Source organism: Piliocolobus tephrosceles, chromosome 20 (assembly GCF_002776525.5).
Source record: "Piliocolobus tephrosceles isolate RC106 chromosome 20, ASM277652v3, whole genome shotgun sequence".
Taxonomy (NCBI): domain Eukaryota; kingdom Metazoa; phylum Chordata; class Mammalia; order Primates; family Cercopithecidae; genus Piliocolobus; species Piliocolobus tephrosceles.
Window position 1 is genome coordinate 44,602,637 of NC_045453.1, and position 16,067 is coordinate 44,618,703.

Sequence of the window (16,067 nt, forward strand, 5' to 3'; positions counted from 1 at the left end):
AGACATTTATTTCTCGCTGTGCTGGGTGCTGGAAATCCAAGATCAAGGTGCCAGCAGAATTGGTGTCTGGAGAGGGCTCTCTTTCTGGCTTGAAGATGGCTGCCTTCTTGCTTTGTCTCATGTGACAGACAGACAGGGGGTGGGGGTGGGGGCTCTGGTGTCTCTTCTTGTTCTTACAAAGACCCTAATCACATCACGGGGTGCCCCCATCCTCATGACCTCATCTAACCCTAACACCTTCCAAAGGTCCCACCTCCTGAAACCTTCATCTTGGGAGTTAGGACTTCAACACAGAATTCAGGGGGACACGCATATTCCATCCATACCAGGGCTCCACACCTTCTCTGCCCTTTTCCTCTCTGCATGTCCTGTGAATCTGACTCTGGCCTTCTCTGTGCAGGAGAAGCTCCTGACGGAGCGGGAGGTGGCCGCCCTGCGGAGTCAGCTGGAGGAGGGCCGGGAGGTGCTCGCCCACCTGCAGGCACAGAGAGTGGAGCTTCAGGCCCAGGTATGCTCGAGTCTGCCGCAGGCGCACTGGGGCTTCCCACATGTTTTATGGAGGCGTTACATGCAGCGCATGCATGCAGCTTGAGGAGCTGTCACATGCTGAACATATCCTATGTTCCTGGCAGAAGCGGGGTTTTCGGAGTGGGTGACCAAGCTGCCCTGGACTGAGGAGTTTTCCAGGACAGGGGAGAGTCCTGAGCCATTGAACACAGGTGTCACGCTCATTCCTGGCCCCTCAGAGGTGCCCCTTGGGACTCCTTTAAGTCATGCCCTCCCCTTCAAGGCTTAGGCTGCCCCAGTGTCTACATCATGCATTCATTTTGCCCAGGTCAAGCTTTGTAAGAATAAGAAGAAACAGACACAGTAGGGATTTTTATCCTCCACTTGTTCAAATCTGTGCTTCTGTTTTTCTTCTCATGGTAACAGTTCTCCTTCGGAATTTGATTACAACCTGGAAAGAGTGGTTGTATCAGTGTTTGCTTCTAGTTAGAAAGGTGTTGGTGGAAAGCTCACATTTTTACCCCCACCCCTTTTGGGGGAAGCTTAATTTGAAAACAAAATAGAAAAGCCCCACGCTGTCCTGTGGCCTGTGCCTTCTTGGCTACTTCCTGGCTCATCTTCTTTGGTTCCTTCCAGTTCTCTCTCTTTCTTGTTACCCTACAGCAGGGCATTCCGTGGGAACGGTTGGGTTAAAATACTGCACCTTTGTATGGCTTTCTAACCACGTTTCCCAAACCAAAAAGTAAGTTGACATTTGGTTTAACAAGTACACATGGGGACAAGAGAGCAAAACGTGTAAAACTCGGATGCTTCAGAAAGCCTGGACCATTTGGACGTTATGTGTTACTTTGTCTCTGCCCTGCCAGGGCCCACAAAATGGGAAAAAATGTGAAGCCACAACTAGATATTGCGCTTTTTATTGATTTCCAGTGCCCCCATATCTGCTCAGGATTTCATTTTGAGACCTTGGAGTTCACCTCCTAATTCCCATCCCAGCACGCACCACACAAACTCACAGTGCAGCAGCTCTTAGGGGCTGCTGGAAAGCAAACCCGGGTCTGTGGTGGTCCCCTGAGCTGACGATCGCAGCAGAAGAAACCAAGTAAGGCCCTTAAAACTCTTCCTTCTTGCGAGAGAAACCCTGGCTCAGGGACCATGTGCGTCATCCTGGTGACTGGGGCATGTGTGGTTTCTTCTGAGGCTCTGACAGGATAGAATAAGGGTTGTATGTGTTTGTGTATGTGGGGTGTGTGTGTGATATGTGTGATATGTGTGATATATGTGGGATGCGTATGTGAAGTGTGTGATGTGTGTGTGTGTCGTGTGTGTGTGTGTGTGTGTGTGCTGTGTATGTGAATAGGGATATGGATACAAGCCCAGTCATGGTCCTAGAGACCAGTGTTTTCCAAACGGCTACTGACAACTCATTTTTGGATGTAAAATGAACTCAGTAGAATTGATTGGCATGTAAAAGGAAGTCAACAAAATGCTAGACTAAAATATAGTAAGAAAAACAGAGTGTACAGCAAGCAAAAGGGAGGATTTGTTTTGTGAAGCCCTCGTTTTATCTCTACATCCATATGGATATGTTGAAATACACACACACACATCTATCTGATGTGTATGGCTTGCAATGATAAATGCGGTTTTTCCTGGGGCGGTGGTGGTAAAGTTGAAAACCACTGCCCTAGAGATACTGAGAAAGATGAAGGACCCCAGCCTAGATGGCAAATTCCAGTTCCAGGACAAAAAGAATTTTCCTCTATGTACATGTACGTATTTGTTGAGTATCAAAATAAGAAATTTCACAACAGATTAACCTGGTTTCTGAGAACGTGAAATGAAACCGCTGGTTGGCCACCTGTTTCTCTCCTTAGTGGCTGCAGGAGGACTTGCTGGCTTTTCTCTGCTGCCCTCGTCTCTAAAGTAGGGTCTCAAGCGTCTCTTCTGTGCTGCCTCCTCCACTGCCACCCTTGGCAGTCTGATGGAGACTCCTTCTCAGAAAAACGATGGTAAAGGCATAAAATAAAGTACAGATAATTTAAAGGAAACCAGGCTGGGCATGGTGGCCCATGCCTGTAATGCCAGCACTTTGGGAGGCCAAGGTGAGTGGATTGATTGAGTCCAGGAATTTGAGACCAGCCTGGGCCACATGATGAAACCCCATCTCTACAAAAAATACAAAAATTAGCTGGGCGTGGTGGTGCATGCCTGTGGTTCCAGCTACTGAGGAGGCTGAGGTGGGAGAATTGCCTGAGCCTGGGGAGGCTGACACTGCAGTGAGCTGAGATTAAGCCACTGCACTCCAGCCTGGGTAACAAAGTGAGACTCCGTCTCAAAAAAAAAAAAAAAAGAAAAGAAACTAATTATATTAAAAGTTATCAAAATATTACTGAATCATTTTGTATAGAATGACAGATGTGCTTATGCTCAGTAACAAGCTGTAGCATAGGGCTGATGAAACAGGGCTGTGTCCATTTTCTGTTGCTGTCTTGATGAGTCACCACTAACAGGGGCTTGGAACAGCACCTGTGTCATCGCAGTTGTGTAGGTGGGAAGTCTGGGCGGGTCCTATTGGTTTCTCTGCTCTGGGTCTCAAAAGGTAGAAAGAAGGATGTTGGCCAGCCTGGGCCCTTGTCCGGAGGCTCTTGGGGAGGAATTTGCTTCCAGTCTCATTCAAGTTCTTGGCAGGAGTGAGGACCCTCCTACTTTTCTGGCTGCTGGCCAGGAGTGGGTGTCAGGGCTGCCCATGCTCCTTGGCTTCAGGCCCCTCCATGTTCAAAGCCGGCAGTGAACTCTGAACCCTCTTCCTGCCTCTCATCTAATTGAGTTGGACTTATGCGTTTCTCTGACTTCTGTTTTTAGGGCTCCTGTGATTGGGGATAATTTTGAATAAACTCCTTTCCTTAAAATAGGGTAACTGATTAAGAACCTTAATTATATCTGCAAAGTCCCTTTTTGCCATGTAACATATTCAAGGGTGTAGCACCAAGGGGAAACGGTCATGGGGGCCAAAATTCTCCTCCTTAGCTCTGATGAAAACCCAGACGTGGCTGGGCGCGCCTGGGAGCTCCTGACTCAATGGGTCTGGGGTGTTGCTCGGGAGGCTGCATGTTCAGGTGTTCCGGGGATGGTGCTGCTGCCGGTCCAGGAGCCACACTGAGAACCACAGGGTATGGGCGGGTCCCAGGGAGGGGGCGAATGTTCCACCCCATCCCCCTGTGTCCCAGGCTTGGGCCTCATTTCAAATGTTTGTGGCTGGGTTTTTGCTGGTTTTAAAGGTTTTAGTGGCTTCCTAATATAGCAGCTAAGCTAGAGCTGAAGGAAGATGTTGACCGCACATCTCTCTCGGGGCGGGGCCCGCACTGTGGCGGGAACTCGGTGGAGGGCGGGCCGAGGGAGAGCGTCTGGTAGCCCCAGGGCCTGGCAGCGGGTTCGCCTATGGTTAGGGCGTTCGAAGCTTCCCGAACTCTCCACAGCAGGGGTCCTCAGGGTGAGGTCCCCGTCCCAGCAGCAGCGGCACCACCTGGGAACTTGTCAGAAATGCAAATTCACAGGCACCCCAGACCATTGACCCAGGAGCTCTGGGGCGGGCCGGTGCGCCTTGTTTTCACAAGCCCTCCGCTTGGCTCTGCGGGCTCGAGGATGGGAGAACAGTGCCTGGGCTTGGAGCTGGAAGCCTCTCCTTCAAATAAGTGCACATATACCCCTAAGAGCCCTGGAGGAAGCACTTCGGACCGGTGGAGAGGACAGGACAGGTAATTCTAGTTCCCTAAATTGCATGGACTGAGAGTTTCTGTGACAGGGAAGTAAAGAAAGTCACTTTTTAAAATTGCAAAGTGAGAACCGCCCGTCTCATTTCTCATTAAAGTCACTTAGCACCATCTAGTGGTTTAGTTTGTGTAAGACAGTGTGTAATACGTTTCCTTTAAAAAAAAAAAAAAAAAGAAGACCGTGCACCCAAAGTTGTCTGGGGTCCCAAGGACTGAGGTGGGAGCTCGCCCTCCAGATGGGGCTCGCGTCAGGCTCCTGCCTGTGTCCTGCCCTCAGCAGCTCACAGCCCAGTGGGGAGACAGATATAAACCAGGCAATCTAACGGTCCAGGCAGAAATAGCAGTCACCTGGCTCCAGATAAAGTTCAGGTTGCCACATGGCTCCACTCTTGGAGGAACCCTGGGTCAACCTCTCTTCTCTTGGTCTCCTGACTCCCCCTGCAGTTTCTGGGACCTGCCCCTTTGCTCATTCCTTCTCTCCTTTCTGGAAGTCCCTTTCCTTCCTCGGTTCTCCTAGGACTGGTCCTGCCTCCTCCTAGAAGCCTCTTTCTCCCTCCGAGATGCCCTGGGCGTCCCTCCCCTGCTGGCCTGTGGCCTTCTAGAGGAGGGTCCGTGTCTCACTCTCTTTGGCCAGGTTGGTGCTGGGTGGCAGTGGATGCCGTGCCACGGTGGCTGTCATCACAGGCATCTCCATTCCTGTTGAGCTTCTGAGAGGGGCTCAACAGGTTTTCCTGAACACCTTTCCTTCTGATGAAAGGTTTAAATTATGGAGCTATAAAAACCACATGGATATAGACAGCAGTACAGTTTTATAAACCAAGTCATAACTTCACTGGACTCAGCAGAATCCTGTGGAGCATCTGCGACCAGTGCAGGGTTGAAGGGCTCTGGGCCTCGTGGTCACGTGGGGGATGGTGGCTGTGGGGGTGCCTAGGACAGGAGCTCCTCCCACAGTGCTGCAGCAGAGAATCTCCAGCCTTTAAAACATGCAGCCTTCCTCAAACAAACACAAATGCACACCCAAGAAAACACCTCACCCATCCACCCCCTACTGCTACCACAAAAATAACAGTCACCACTTCATGATATATAAAAAGATTGCACTCCACTTGTAGGGTGAAAAGATCATAGGTGACTTTCCTGGTCTCTCTTTTCCCAGTTTGTGATGCTTTGTGATTCTATTTACAGTTCAAAACTTTGCTAAGTGAAAACCTGCAAGGAGAGGTCTCTGCATGGCTCACACTGACTTTCCCATGTCTTCAGAGAGAACAGGCTGGTGCCGGCCTGTTGCTGTGTGGGAATGGGGAGTTTGCAGAGGCTCTGGAGTGTGTGTGTGTGCGCATATGTGTGTGCATATGTGTGTGTGTGTGTGTGTGTGCTTGCACATTGCTTGCCCGCAGCAGGGAGGAGGCTGAGGTGTGGGGTAGGGGTGGCCTGGTTCTGGGAGGTGTTTCAGACATTGTGCAGGTAGATTCGAATCCTGCTGTGGTATTTATGGGCAAGTCACTTTGCCAGTGTGCCTCAGGTTCCTCATCTGTAAAGTGGAAATAATGACAGCCCCTCCCTGATAAGGTTGTTGTGAGGTTGGTGAGTTGGCCCAGCTTAGGACTTACCAGCACGAGCCACTACCCTGGCTCTGGGCTGGGGAACCCACCTCCAAAGGGGACAGCCGCCCCAGAGCTCCTGGGTCAGTGGTCTGGGGTACATTCTCTTCATATGTAATTTTTTCTTTTACTCTTTATTATGGAAGATTTCAAACATAGAAAAGTGACAGATTATAGGTGCCATGGCTCACACCTGTAATCCCAGTACTTTGGGAGGCCAAGGTGGGAGGATCACTTCAGCCCAGAAGTTCAAGACCAGCCTAGGCAACATAGTTAGACCTTGTCTCTACAAAATTTTTTTTTTTTTTTTTTTAATTAGCTGGGCATGGTGGCATTCACCTGTGGTCTCAGCCACTGAGGAGACAGAGGTGTGGGAATCGCTTGAGCCCAGGATATCGAGGCTTCAGTGAGCCCTGATGGCAGCACTGTACTCCAGCCTGGGCAACAGAGTGAGACCCTGTCTCAAAAAATAAAAGTGAGAATAGTCTGTCTCATGAGCCCTCCTGCCCCATCCCCTAACACATGGCTCCTCTATGTTCTCTACAGCCCCTCACACTTCCTCACCATGTAATTCCAATGCTTCTTTAAATTTTGGGCCTCAAAGGGGTCTTTTAAATACCCATATTCTTTGGAGGTGTTTCCTAGAGTGTATAAACACACTAGTGTGGGTGAGATGTGGCTGCACCAGACGTTAGTGTGTGTGACTTGTATTTGCTATTACACGTGACTGTTTGAATCCAGATTTCTTGGGAGGAACAGAAACCGGATCACACTAGCTGAAACAGGAAGGGGACTCTTGTTTTATTCAGAAGTAATTTTAGATTTTTGAAAAGTTGCAAAAACAGCACAGTAGTTTCCAATATATACCCCTCATCCAGCTTCCTCAAAACCATGGGCCGATGATAAAAACCTGGAAATTAACAATGATCCTATCCTATTAATAGACTGCACTAAAATCTCACCAGTTGTTCCACTCGTGTTTTTTCCTGATCTAGATCCTACTCACATTTGGGTGTCATGTCTTGTTTGTCTCTCCCAGACTGGGATGGTCCCCAGTCTTTCTCTGTCTTTCATAACCGTGATGCTTTGGAAGAACCTAGGCCAGTGGCTTTGTGGCACATCCCTCCTTTTGGGTTTCCCTGATGTTTTCTCAGGATTAGATGGAGGTTCTGCATTCTTGGCAAGACCCCCATGGAGTGACGCTGTGTCCTGAGTATTTCATCTTGTGGATGGGTCCTCATACAGGTGACATTAACTCTGATCTCTTGGTTAAGGTGCTGTCTGCCAGGTTTCTGCACTGGAAAGGTACTGTTTTTTTTTCCCCCCAAGGAGCAGGGTATAAAAGGCAGGGCATGAAATCTGAGAGGAGGTGTGCATCAGGAATTAGGAACTAGGAACTGGGAGCTGAGGCTGCTGCTGTCTGTCTCCTTTTCCTCCTCTTCCTTCTCTTGCCACGGCTGCCTAATTTCTGTTTGTCTTTGCCTTTTGGCTTCATTTCTCTTCCTCTCCAAATAATTACCTTTCTCAACTTTGCCATGCATATGAAAGCTCACCATTCCAGAGTGGCAGCCTCAGACCAGTTCATGTGTCCCTGTAGTCTGGAACCTGCCACCAAACTCTGCGATTTCTGAGACTCCTTTCCAGATTCCTGGGAGAGAAGGCCTGTGACAGGCCAGCCTGGGTCAGGCCCATCCCTGGTCCTGTAACTCGGCACAGGAGAGTGGGGTCACTTTGTTGCTACCCTGCCTGTGGATGGGTGGGGCTGACATCAGACGCAGGGATAACGTGGACTGGACAGACGTCTCCCCAAAGTGCTTAGCACGTGTACCTTTTCTTCCCTTCCTCCTCCCTCCTGATGCAACAGATCCATGGCTGAACACCTGCTTTTTTTTTTTTTTAGACAGAGTCTTGTTCTGTCACACAGTCTGGAGTACAGTGCAGTGGCACAATCTCGGCTCACTGCAACCTCCGCCTCCTGGGTTCAAGCGATTCTCGTACCTCAGCCTCCCGAGTATCTGGGATTACAGGCACCGGCCACCACGCCTGGCTAATTTTGGTAGTTTTAGGAGAGATGGGGTTTCACCATGTTGACCAGGCTGGTCTTGAACTCCTGAACTCAAGTGTTCTGCCCGCCTTGGCCTCCCAAAGTGCTGGGATTACAGGTGTGAGCCACCACACCCAGCCATCTTGCCAAACACCTTTGAAAGCTACATTTTGACTTAAGGAATTTCATGATCCAAGGGCATAAAGTGTATAAAGTGAAGAATTGGGTTTTGACGGCAGTGATCATCTTCCAGGGTGTCCAGTAGGTACATTTAGGTCTGGATGTAGGAAATGCCTGTCGTGGACATACCTGAGGTTGAATATAGATGCATGTCTCACCCCTCGTGACTCAAAGTGTGGCCTGTGGCCTGGCAGCATCAACATCACGTGGGCGCTGGTGAGCAAGGCGGAGTCTCCAGCTCTCCATCCCTGCTGAGCCAGGCTCTTAACACCCTCAGGCGGCTCCAGTGCACACTGAGTCCAGAAGGGCTGCGCTAGGTAGAAGCGTGGTTTTGTTGTTTTGTTTTTGAGGACCATGCATGTCAAATTCCTTCCTACTCAAGAATGAGATTGCAAAAGAGTCATGACTACCTTCGTCTCTGTTTTATAAACTTTTAACATTTTTTAAAGCTTCTTGACTCTTGTAATAACACTTAAGCACAAGAGAAAATATTGCAATCAAGAGATGTGGGAAATGTGAGCTGCAGGAGGCTGCGGCTGGGGTAATGTGGCGTCACTGTCTTACTAGAAACATCTCGTTGTAAGTAGGACTACGCGCCAAAATAATGAGAAAAAGGGTAGTATTGTAAATACATAAACCAGTAACTTAATTGTTTATTATCATCGTCAAGTATTATGTGTTGTACATAATTGCATGTGCTAGAAGTTTTTTATGCAACTGGCAGCCCCGTCTGTTTATGCCGGCGTCCCCACAGACATGTGAGTGAACGTGTGGCTCCACGGCCCTAGGATGGTTGCGGTTGTCACTAGGCGACAGGAATTGTCCAGCTCCATTATACTCTTATGGGACCACCATCCTATATGCAGTCCATTGTTGACTGCAGTACTGTTATGTGGCACACAACTGAGCATTTATGGGTCTTTATGTATCATCACAAGCTCTTACACTGAATATAAAACTATCTCTTTCTATTTTCCTGCCTTAATGTTTACTTGCTCTGATTAATGTATTTCTCTGACATTATTTTATGTGTACACAAATGCACACACACACACCTTAGCTACCAAACCATAAATGTAACTCTGCCGATCCAAACTCGGCAGAAAATCAAAGCACCATAGTGACTGAATGCGAACAAGGAAACTTTTCTCCCACTCTGTATTTCAATAAAAGTAGCATCTTATCTATTCAGTATGCTCTTCTTTTTCCTTATTTTTTGGCTATTGGATTTATGCTAATTCATTAAAGTCTGAAGAATGTACTTTATTTAAATTATTATTCCATGGATAGCAGGTTTTTTGTTTTTTCTTTTTCCTTTTAGACAGGGTCTCGCTCTGTTGCCCAGACTGGAGTGCAGTGGTGTGATCTTGGCTCACTGCAGCCTCCACCTCCCAGGTTCAAGCAATTCTCCTGCCTCAGCCTCCCAAGTAGCTGAGATTACGGCGTGTGCCACCACACCCGGCTAATTTTTGTATTTTTGGTAGAGACGGGGTTTCACTATGTTGGCCAGGCTGGTCTCAAACTCCTGACCTCAAGTGATCTGCTGGCTTCAGCCTCCCAAAGTTCTAGGATTACACGTGTGAGCCACCTGGCCTAGGTTTCATTTTATTTTACCTACAGGTGTGAGCCACCTGGCCTAGGTTGTGTTTTATTTTCTAGGTTTGTCTTCAGATTGCCTTTGGGGTGGGCCTCCTTATGGGTTAATTGCAGAGGGTGCTGATACTAGTGCAAGAAGGGCTGGGTGCAGTGGCTCATGCCTGTAATTCCAGCACTTTGGGAGGCTGAGGTGGGAGGAGGAAGCCAGGAGTTTGAAACCAGCCTCGGCAACAAAGCGGGACCCTATCTCTACCAGAACAACAATAACAAAATTTAGCCCAGTGTGTTGGTGCTTGCCCATAGTGGGATCCTATCTCTACCAGAACAACAACAACAAAATTTAGCTCAGTGTGTTGGTGCTTGCCCATAGTCACAGCTACTCAGGAGGCTGAGGTGGAAGGATCACTTTAGCTTGGGAGGTGGAGGATGCAGTGAGCCATGATCGCATCCCTGCATTCCAGCCTGGTGACAAAGTGAGATCCTCTATCAAAAAAAAAAAAAAAAAAAAAAGTGTAAGGACACAAGAGCTCAGTTTTCACATTGTTTTTTAGCTTAAGGATTCCAAAGTGATTCATTGCTAATCTCTAATGGGCAGAGAAACACACAAACAAAATAAAACATTCACTGAGTCCTTTTCCTGGTGAGGTCTGTCTCTTAGGGGAGGAGGGGGATAGATTTTCTTACAGTGTGTCCTTGCCTGCAGACAACAACTCTGGAACAAGCTATTAAAAGTGCCCATGAGTGTTACGACGATGAGATTCAGCTTTATAACGAGCAGATTGAGACATTGCGCAAGGAGATTGAGGAGACAGAGCGGGTCCTGGAGAAGTCTTCTTACGACTGCCGGCAGCTGGCGGTCGCCCAGCAAACCCTGAAGAATGAGCTGGACCGGTATCATCGTATCATCGAGATCGAAGGCAACAGGTGAGAGTCTGCCCTCCCTATCCAGGCCACTTATTCCTTCCACAACTCTTTGTTGAGTGTCTATTGTGTGCCAGGCACAGTTCTAGAAAAGTGGGCATATGGCAGGGAAGGAAACACAATTCCTGACCCCATGGGTGCTGGAAAACTAATAGGGGAGACGGAGGATGAAGGTACCACCAGTGCTGAGGAGGAAGTTCTAGCAGGGAGGAGGGCGGTGGCGATAGGGGTGATGGGAGAATGCTTGCAATTTTAAGTAGGGTGGTCAGAAAAGGCCTCACTGAGAAGCCAGCGTTTTGCTCATAGGCCTCTGGAGACATAGGTGTCCCAGCAGGTGGGATGCCCAGGAGTATTTAATGAGGTGCTGCAGGTGAGCTACCTGGCACAGAGCCTGGCACTCGAGGGCACTCAGAGGTGTTGGTGGTGCTCCTGCTGCCATCCTCACAGTTCTTAGCGCCTTGCTGGGTCAGTCTGTGGCTGTCACTATGTGGCTATCTGGTCTCCTCCATAATGGAGCTGTGACTCCATCCCTACTCACTTTAAGACAGCTGGGAAATTCTCTCTTTCTCTCCAGCTATGTCCATGTTCATAGCTACAGTGATTTTCCCGGAGAACAGGCTGGGAATTAATTTGTGATTCTTCACTCCAGTCTTGCTAAATTCCTGGGTTTCGATTGAATGAAAAGAGAAGCCCTCCACAACTGAGGTCCCCACCAGGAGCAGCTCCTCCCTTCGCCCTGGGTGCTCTGTCTTGGCTGTGCGCAGACGAATGCCTGGCAGGAGAAGCAGGATTTTATTTTTCTTTCTCCAGTGCTGCTCAGTGTATCTGGCATGATTCCACATTATATTGATGTCACAGTGAACACTTTATGCACACATCTGCAAGAATAAGTCTGGAATTGGCATTTCAATGACTTTGTAAACATTTTTGTTTTGGGACAGGGCTTCACAGAAAGCTGACTGGATACCTCTTTTATTTATCTATAAGTTCTGATTTTGGTCTAATTTTAAACTGATAGAAATGTTGCAAGAATAGAACAAGGAACTCCTGAATACTCCAGATTCACCATTGTTTATATTTTATTTCAATTGCTTTTCTCATTTTTCTCTATTTATATATGATATGTGTGTGTGTGTGTGTGTGTGTATATACATATATCTTAAGTTGGAGATATCATACCCTGTTTGCCCTAAATACTTCAGCCTGAGTTGGCCACTCTTAATTAAAAAAATCAAAAAGGCAAATCAAAAGGCAAAAAAACAAAAAGGCAAAAACATCAAAAAGGCACTGTCTCATGGAGAAGTGTCATTTTTAGGTTATAAGCAATCCCTACTTTATAATTTTTTATAGGTATGTTTCACAGTTTATGACTCTTGAGCTCAAAGAAATGATTATTTCCTTTATGTCCTCATCCAGTGTGTAAGTGTGTGTATGGCTGTCTGTTTAAAACGGTGTCTAATTTGTGAGCAATTTGGTCTAGAGAAAGCTTTCTTTTTTCATTTTTGCTCAACATTAGCGAGAGTCGCTCTTGCCCCTGACCATCTGTTTGGCTTGTTTTTTCTGGTTCTTTCTGACAGGCTGAGCTCTGCCTTCATTGAAACTCCCATTCCCCTGTTCACCCAGAGCCACGGAGTCTCTCTCAGCACCGGATCCGGGGGGAAAGGTAACGCTCCCCAACCCTGGGCCTCTGTTATTTTCTGTCTTGAAAAAAATCAAGCAGCTCTCTTCCTGACTTTAACATTCATGCTTGCTTCAGATCCATCTGGAAATTAAATGCTTTTATGTGAGGGAGGACTCCTTCCTACCCTCTGCCCTCTATGGCTTGCTAAGTGATTGAGCTGAGAAGTTCATAAGGAGAAAAATCGACTGAGGGGCTAGGCTACCTTGGGCCTAGCACACATGAGGCCCATGTAAGGCATTTATTTTGTATTTTCCCTAACGTGAGGCATTTATTTTGTATTTTCATATTTGTTTTATGGTTTGACAGCAATAATGTTTGCAACACAAAGCATTTAATTGGGTGGAAAGTACAACTCAATATTCACTTCTTGCTCCCTCCCCTCGGCAGTAAGTGAACACCGGATCGTATCCCACTGCCTCCCCACATTGAATCAACGGGTTTGTGCCAACGCGTGTAACATGGTGTCCAGTGCAGAGTAGCTGCTCAGTCATCGCTCATTCTCCCCTCCCTCAAACCAGGCAGAAACAGCTTGGCTGGTAAATGTGGCATCTGCCTTCAACATTTGGTCTGTGAGACTTCACCTCACATTGAAATCTCCCGGTTCTGAATAAGCCCAGCATTTGGGAAGAAAAGAGAAGGTGATAATATGGATGCTCATACATATAGGGCCTTGAAATCCTTATTTCCAGACAGCCCAGAGGGCTTTATGGAAGTGGCATTCCAGAGTCAACGTGGTTGGAAAGGGAGTGGCCTTGCAGCCGGATGCCCAGGGCCAGGTCTGCAGGTGCACAGCCCTGCCTGGGACTTGCTCTCAGAAGGGTCCCAGCTTGGCTGAATGCTCTGCTAATGCTGTTCTGAAATTCTTAATAATTTGGATTAAGGGGTCTTGTGAGTTTTTTTGGCACCGGGCCCTGAGATTCTATGCAGTCCTGTAAGCACCTCCTCCTCTCATACCAGCTTCCAGCAGTTTTTCTGTGCCCTGTCCCTCTCTGCATCCCCTGCACCTGTGGCTTTGTGACCCACATCTGCTGTTGCCGGCTCACCTGGCTTGCTCTCTGTTGTGAATCAGCCGTGCTTGATGTCGGTGCTTGGTCTCTCTTGCCCTGTGGTTACCAGTGGGAAGGGATGGAGGGGATGACTTTTGGGCTAAAAAAGTTCAAAATTCACTGTGTGGGTGGAGCCGGGAAGCCTCATAAATTATACCAGGTGAGAGTTTTGTGTGTCTTCTCCAACTTTTAGTTTTTCCTTTCAGCTAGTCTGGAAGCAGGAGGGTGGACTTGGGGCAGGGGATTCCTGTCATTTCTGAATTTCATAGCATCGCTTCCTCTCTTGGCCTGGGAGGAAGGGGAGGCTGATCGCAGCTGGATGGCATTTATCTAGCTTGAGCTAAACATGGAATGAGGTAGATCCACTGTGGTCGGGTTCCATTCCCAGACCCAAGACCATCTGAGCATGTCAGAAGCCCCCAGGTAGCTCTGTCGTCTCTCTTTTGAGGAAGTCAGAGGAGAGAATAACTTTGAGGAATGGGCTTCCATGGATCCAAGTGTCTGCTGCGAGCTCAGTGGGGCTGCAGTGGGAACAGGGGCTAGGGCTCCCACTGAGTGTCAGGACAATGGCCTTGAGTGCCTTGGTAGGTTCTGCCTGATGTGGTGGTGAACTGTGGGTGTCAGAACAGGGAGCACCTTCCCTCTGAAAGCCCAAAGGTATCCAGTGACTTGTCCAGAGTTGCCCAGCTATACCTCAGCCTGGGCCATGGAGCAGCAAAGCCAAGGCCTTTCTTCCATTGCTTCTGCTCCAGATGAAGGAAGCCCCACCCTAGTACAAAAAGCATTTGTTTTCGAGAGAGTTAGCCTGTTTTCCAACCAGCATGTTTTCTTTCCCTCTCAATAACAGTTATACTTGAATTTCTGCCTGTGTGTTTCTCCAGATCTTACCAGGGCTCTGCAGGATATAACAGCAGCAAAACCAAGACAAAAAGGCCTCCCCAAGAATGTTCCAAGGAGAAAGGAGATTATAGCAAAAGACAAAACCAACGGAGCTCTGGAAGATGCACCATTAAAAGGTTTGGAAGACACAAAGCTGGTACAGGTGGTACTTAAAGAGGAAAGTGAATCTAAGTTTGAATCAGAAAGTAAAGGAGTAAGTCCCCTGACACAAGAAGGGACTCCAGAGGACGTGCCAGACGGAGGGCAGATAAGCAAAAGCTTTGGGAAAGTATACAGGATGGTCAAGGAGAAAGTGAGAAGCCCCAAAGAGCCTGAGACTCCCACTGAGCTCTACGCCAAAGAGCGGCACGTGCTGGTCACAGGGGATGCCAATTACGTGGACCCTAGGTTCTGTGTCTCCTCCGTCACAGCCAAAGGTGGGGTGGCTGTTTCCATTGCGGAAGACTCTGTGCTTTATGATGGCCAGTTGGAGCCCTCTCCTGAGTCACCTAAGCCCCCTTTAGAGAATGGGCAGGTGGGTCTGCAGGAGGAAGAAGATGGACAGCCAGTTGACCAGCAGCCTACAGACAAGGAGATTGAGCCAGATGGCAAAGAGCTGGAAGTCCCTGAGGAGAAACGTGAGGGTGAGGAGCAGGACGAGGGGTCTGGGAGACCCTGTCCCATGGTCACACTCGGCGCAGAGGAACTGTCTATACCCCAGCCTCCAAAGCCTGTGGCTGATCAGGATGGAGCTGAGGGGCTTGGGACTAGGGGCAGAAGCCTGCCAGAAAAAGGCCCTCCCAGGGCTTTGGCCTATAAGACAGTAGAAGTGGTGGAATCTATCGAGAAGATTTCCACAGAGAGCATTCAGACATATGAAGAAACTGCTGTGATCGTGGAGACCATGATTGGAAAGACAAAGTCAGACAAGAAGAAATCAGGAGAGAAGAGCTCTTAAAATGCCCAGGCTTAATGGGAGAAAATGTCTTTGGGGCCACTGTAGGGGTAATGCTTTGATATTTTAGAGCAAATGATAAAAGGGTGAGGGTTCCTGTTTGGATTAGACCATAGTTGACCCATCTGGCATTGCCAATGAAGCCTTCATTAAAATGTTTTCTTTGCTTGCACATCCTTTGTCTAATTAATAGGGACCTTGGGAATGTAGGTGGGTCAGCTTCATGAGGACAAGGATGCTCTGTTAAATGGCCACCACACTATCCTCATTTAGGAAAGAGACATGCTCTTCATCCTGGTTCATAAGTCTCATTAGAGACTCAGATAGCATCTGAGTCTGGATGCTGGATTTTCTGGATTTCACACAGAAACATGCTGGTTGATGACATTGACTCATCTTCATTCCACTTCAAGCACAAATACATGCTTATGTGGATGGGTGTTTTCCTAGAGATGAAATTATTAAAGGTATCTCTGTTAGCGTGGATTCCCCCAGAAGCTGATCCCAAAGCAGAGAATGTGAAGTTTCATTGGAATATGAGTTTAGGATGCACAAATAGGACAGTGGAGAAGGCAGGGAAGAGAAGGGAACCAATAAGGTGCACGTTACCAAATCAGCTTACAACAGGGGCCACTGAGGAGCTCTGGGAGACAGCATAGATCACGTGCCTCAGAGTCAGCCTCCCTGAGGGGTGAGGGAGCTGTGCTCTCTGGGGGCCAAGAAAGCTGTCGGGCAAAGATGTTTAGGTGCTGGCATTAGGAAGTCAGGCCTGGAAATACATGGAAGTACTAAGGGTCAAGGGGTCATAGGCAGGGTACCAATGTCATCTGCCACCATATGTGTACCAAATGTACTTGGTATGAGATACTTAAAATTTTCTC

The 16,067-nt window shown here is 48.1% G+C and overlaps 1 protein-coding gene across 3 annotated transcripts in view; it reads left to right on the forward strand.

Moving 5' to 3' along the window:
- BFSP1 (beaded filament structural protein 1) overlaps window positions 1–15,358 on the forward strand; it is a 71,179-nt gene extending 55,821 nt beyond the window's left edge. For 2 of the 3 annotated variants that reach the window (XM_023217962.3, XM_023217960.3), the window contains exons 5-8: window positions 401–508; window positions 10,408–10,628; window positions 12,203–12,288; window positions 14,234–15,358. In XM_023217962.3, the coding sequence (XP_023073730.2) occupies window positions 401–508; window positions 10,408–10,628; window positions 12,203–12,288; window positions 14,234–15,189 (1,371 nt within the window). In that variant the 3' untranslated portion in view covers window positions 15,190–15,358. The remainder of the gene's footprint in view (window positions 1–400; window positions 509–10,407; window positions 10,629–12,202; window positions 12,289–14,233) is intronic. The other variant, XM_023217961.2, reaches the window with a different exon arrangement.
- Window positions 15,359–16,067: the final 709 nt, after the last annotated feature.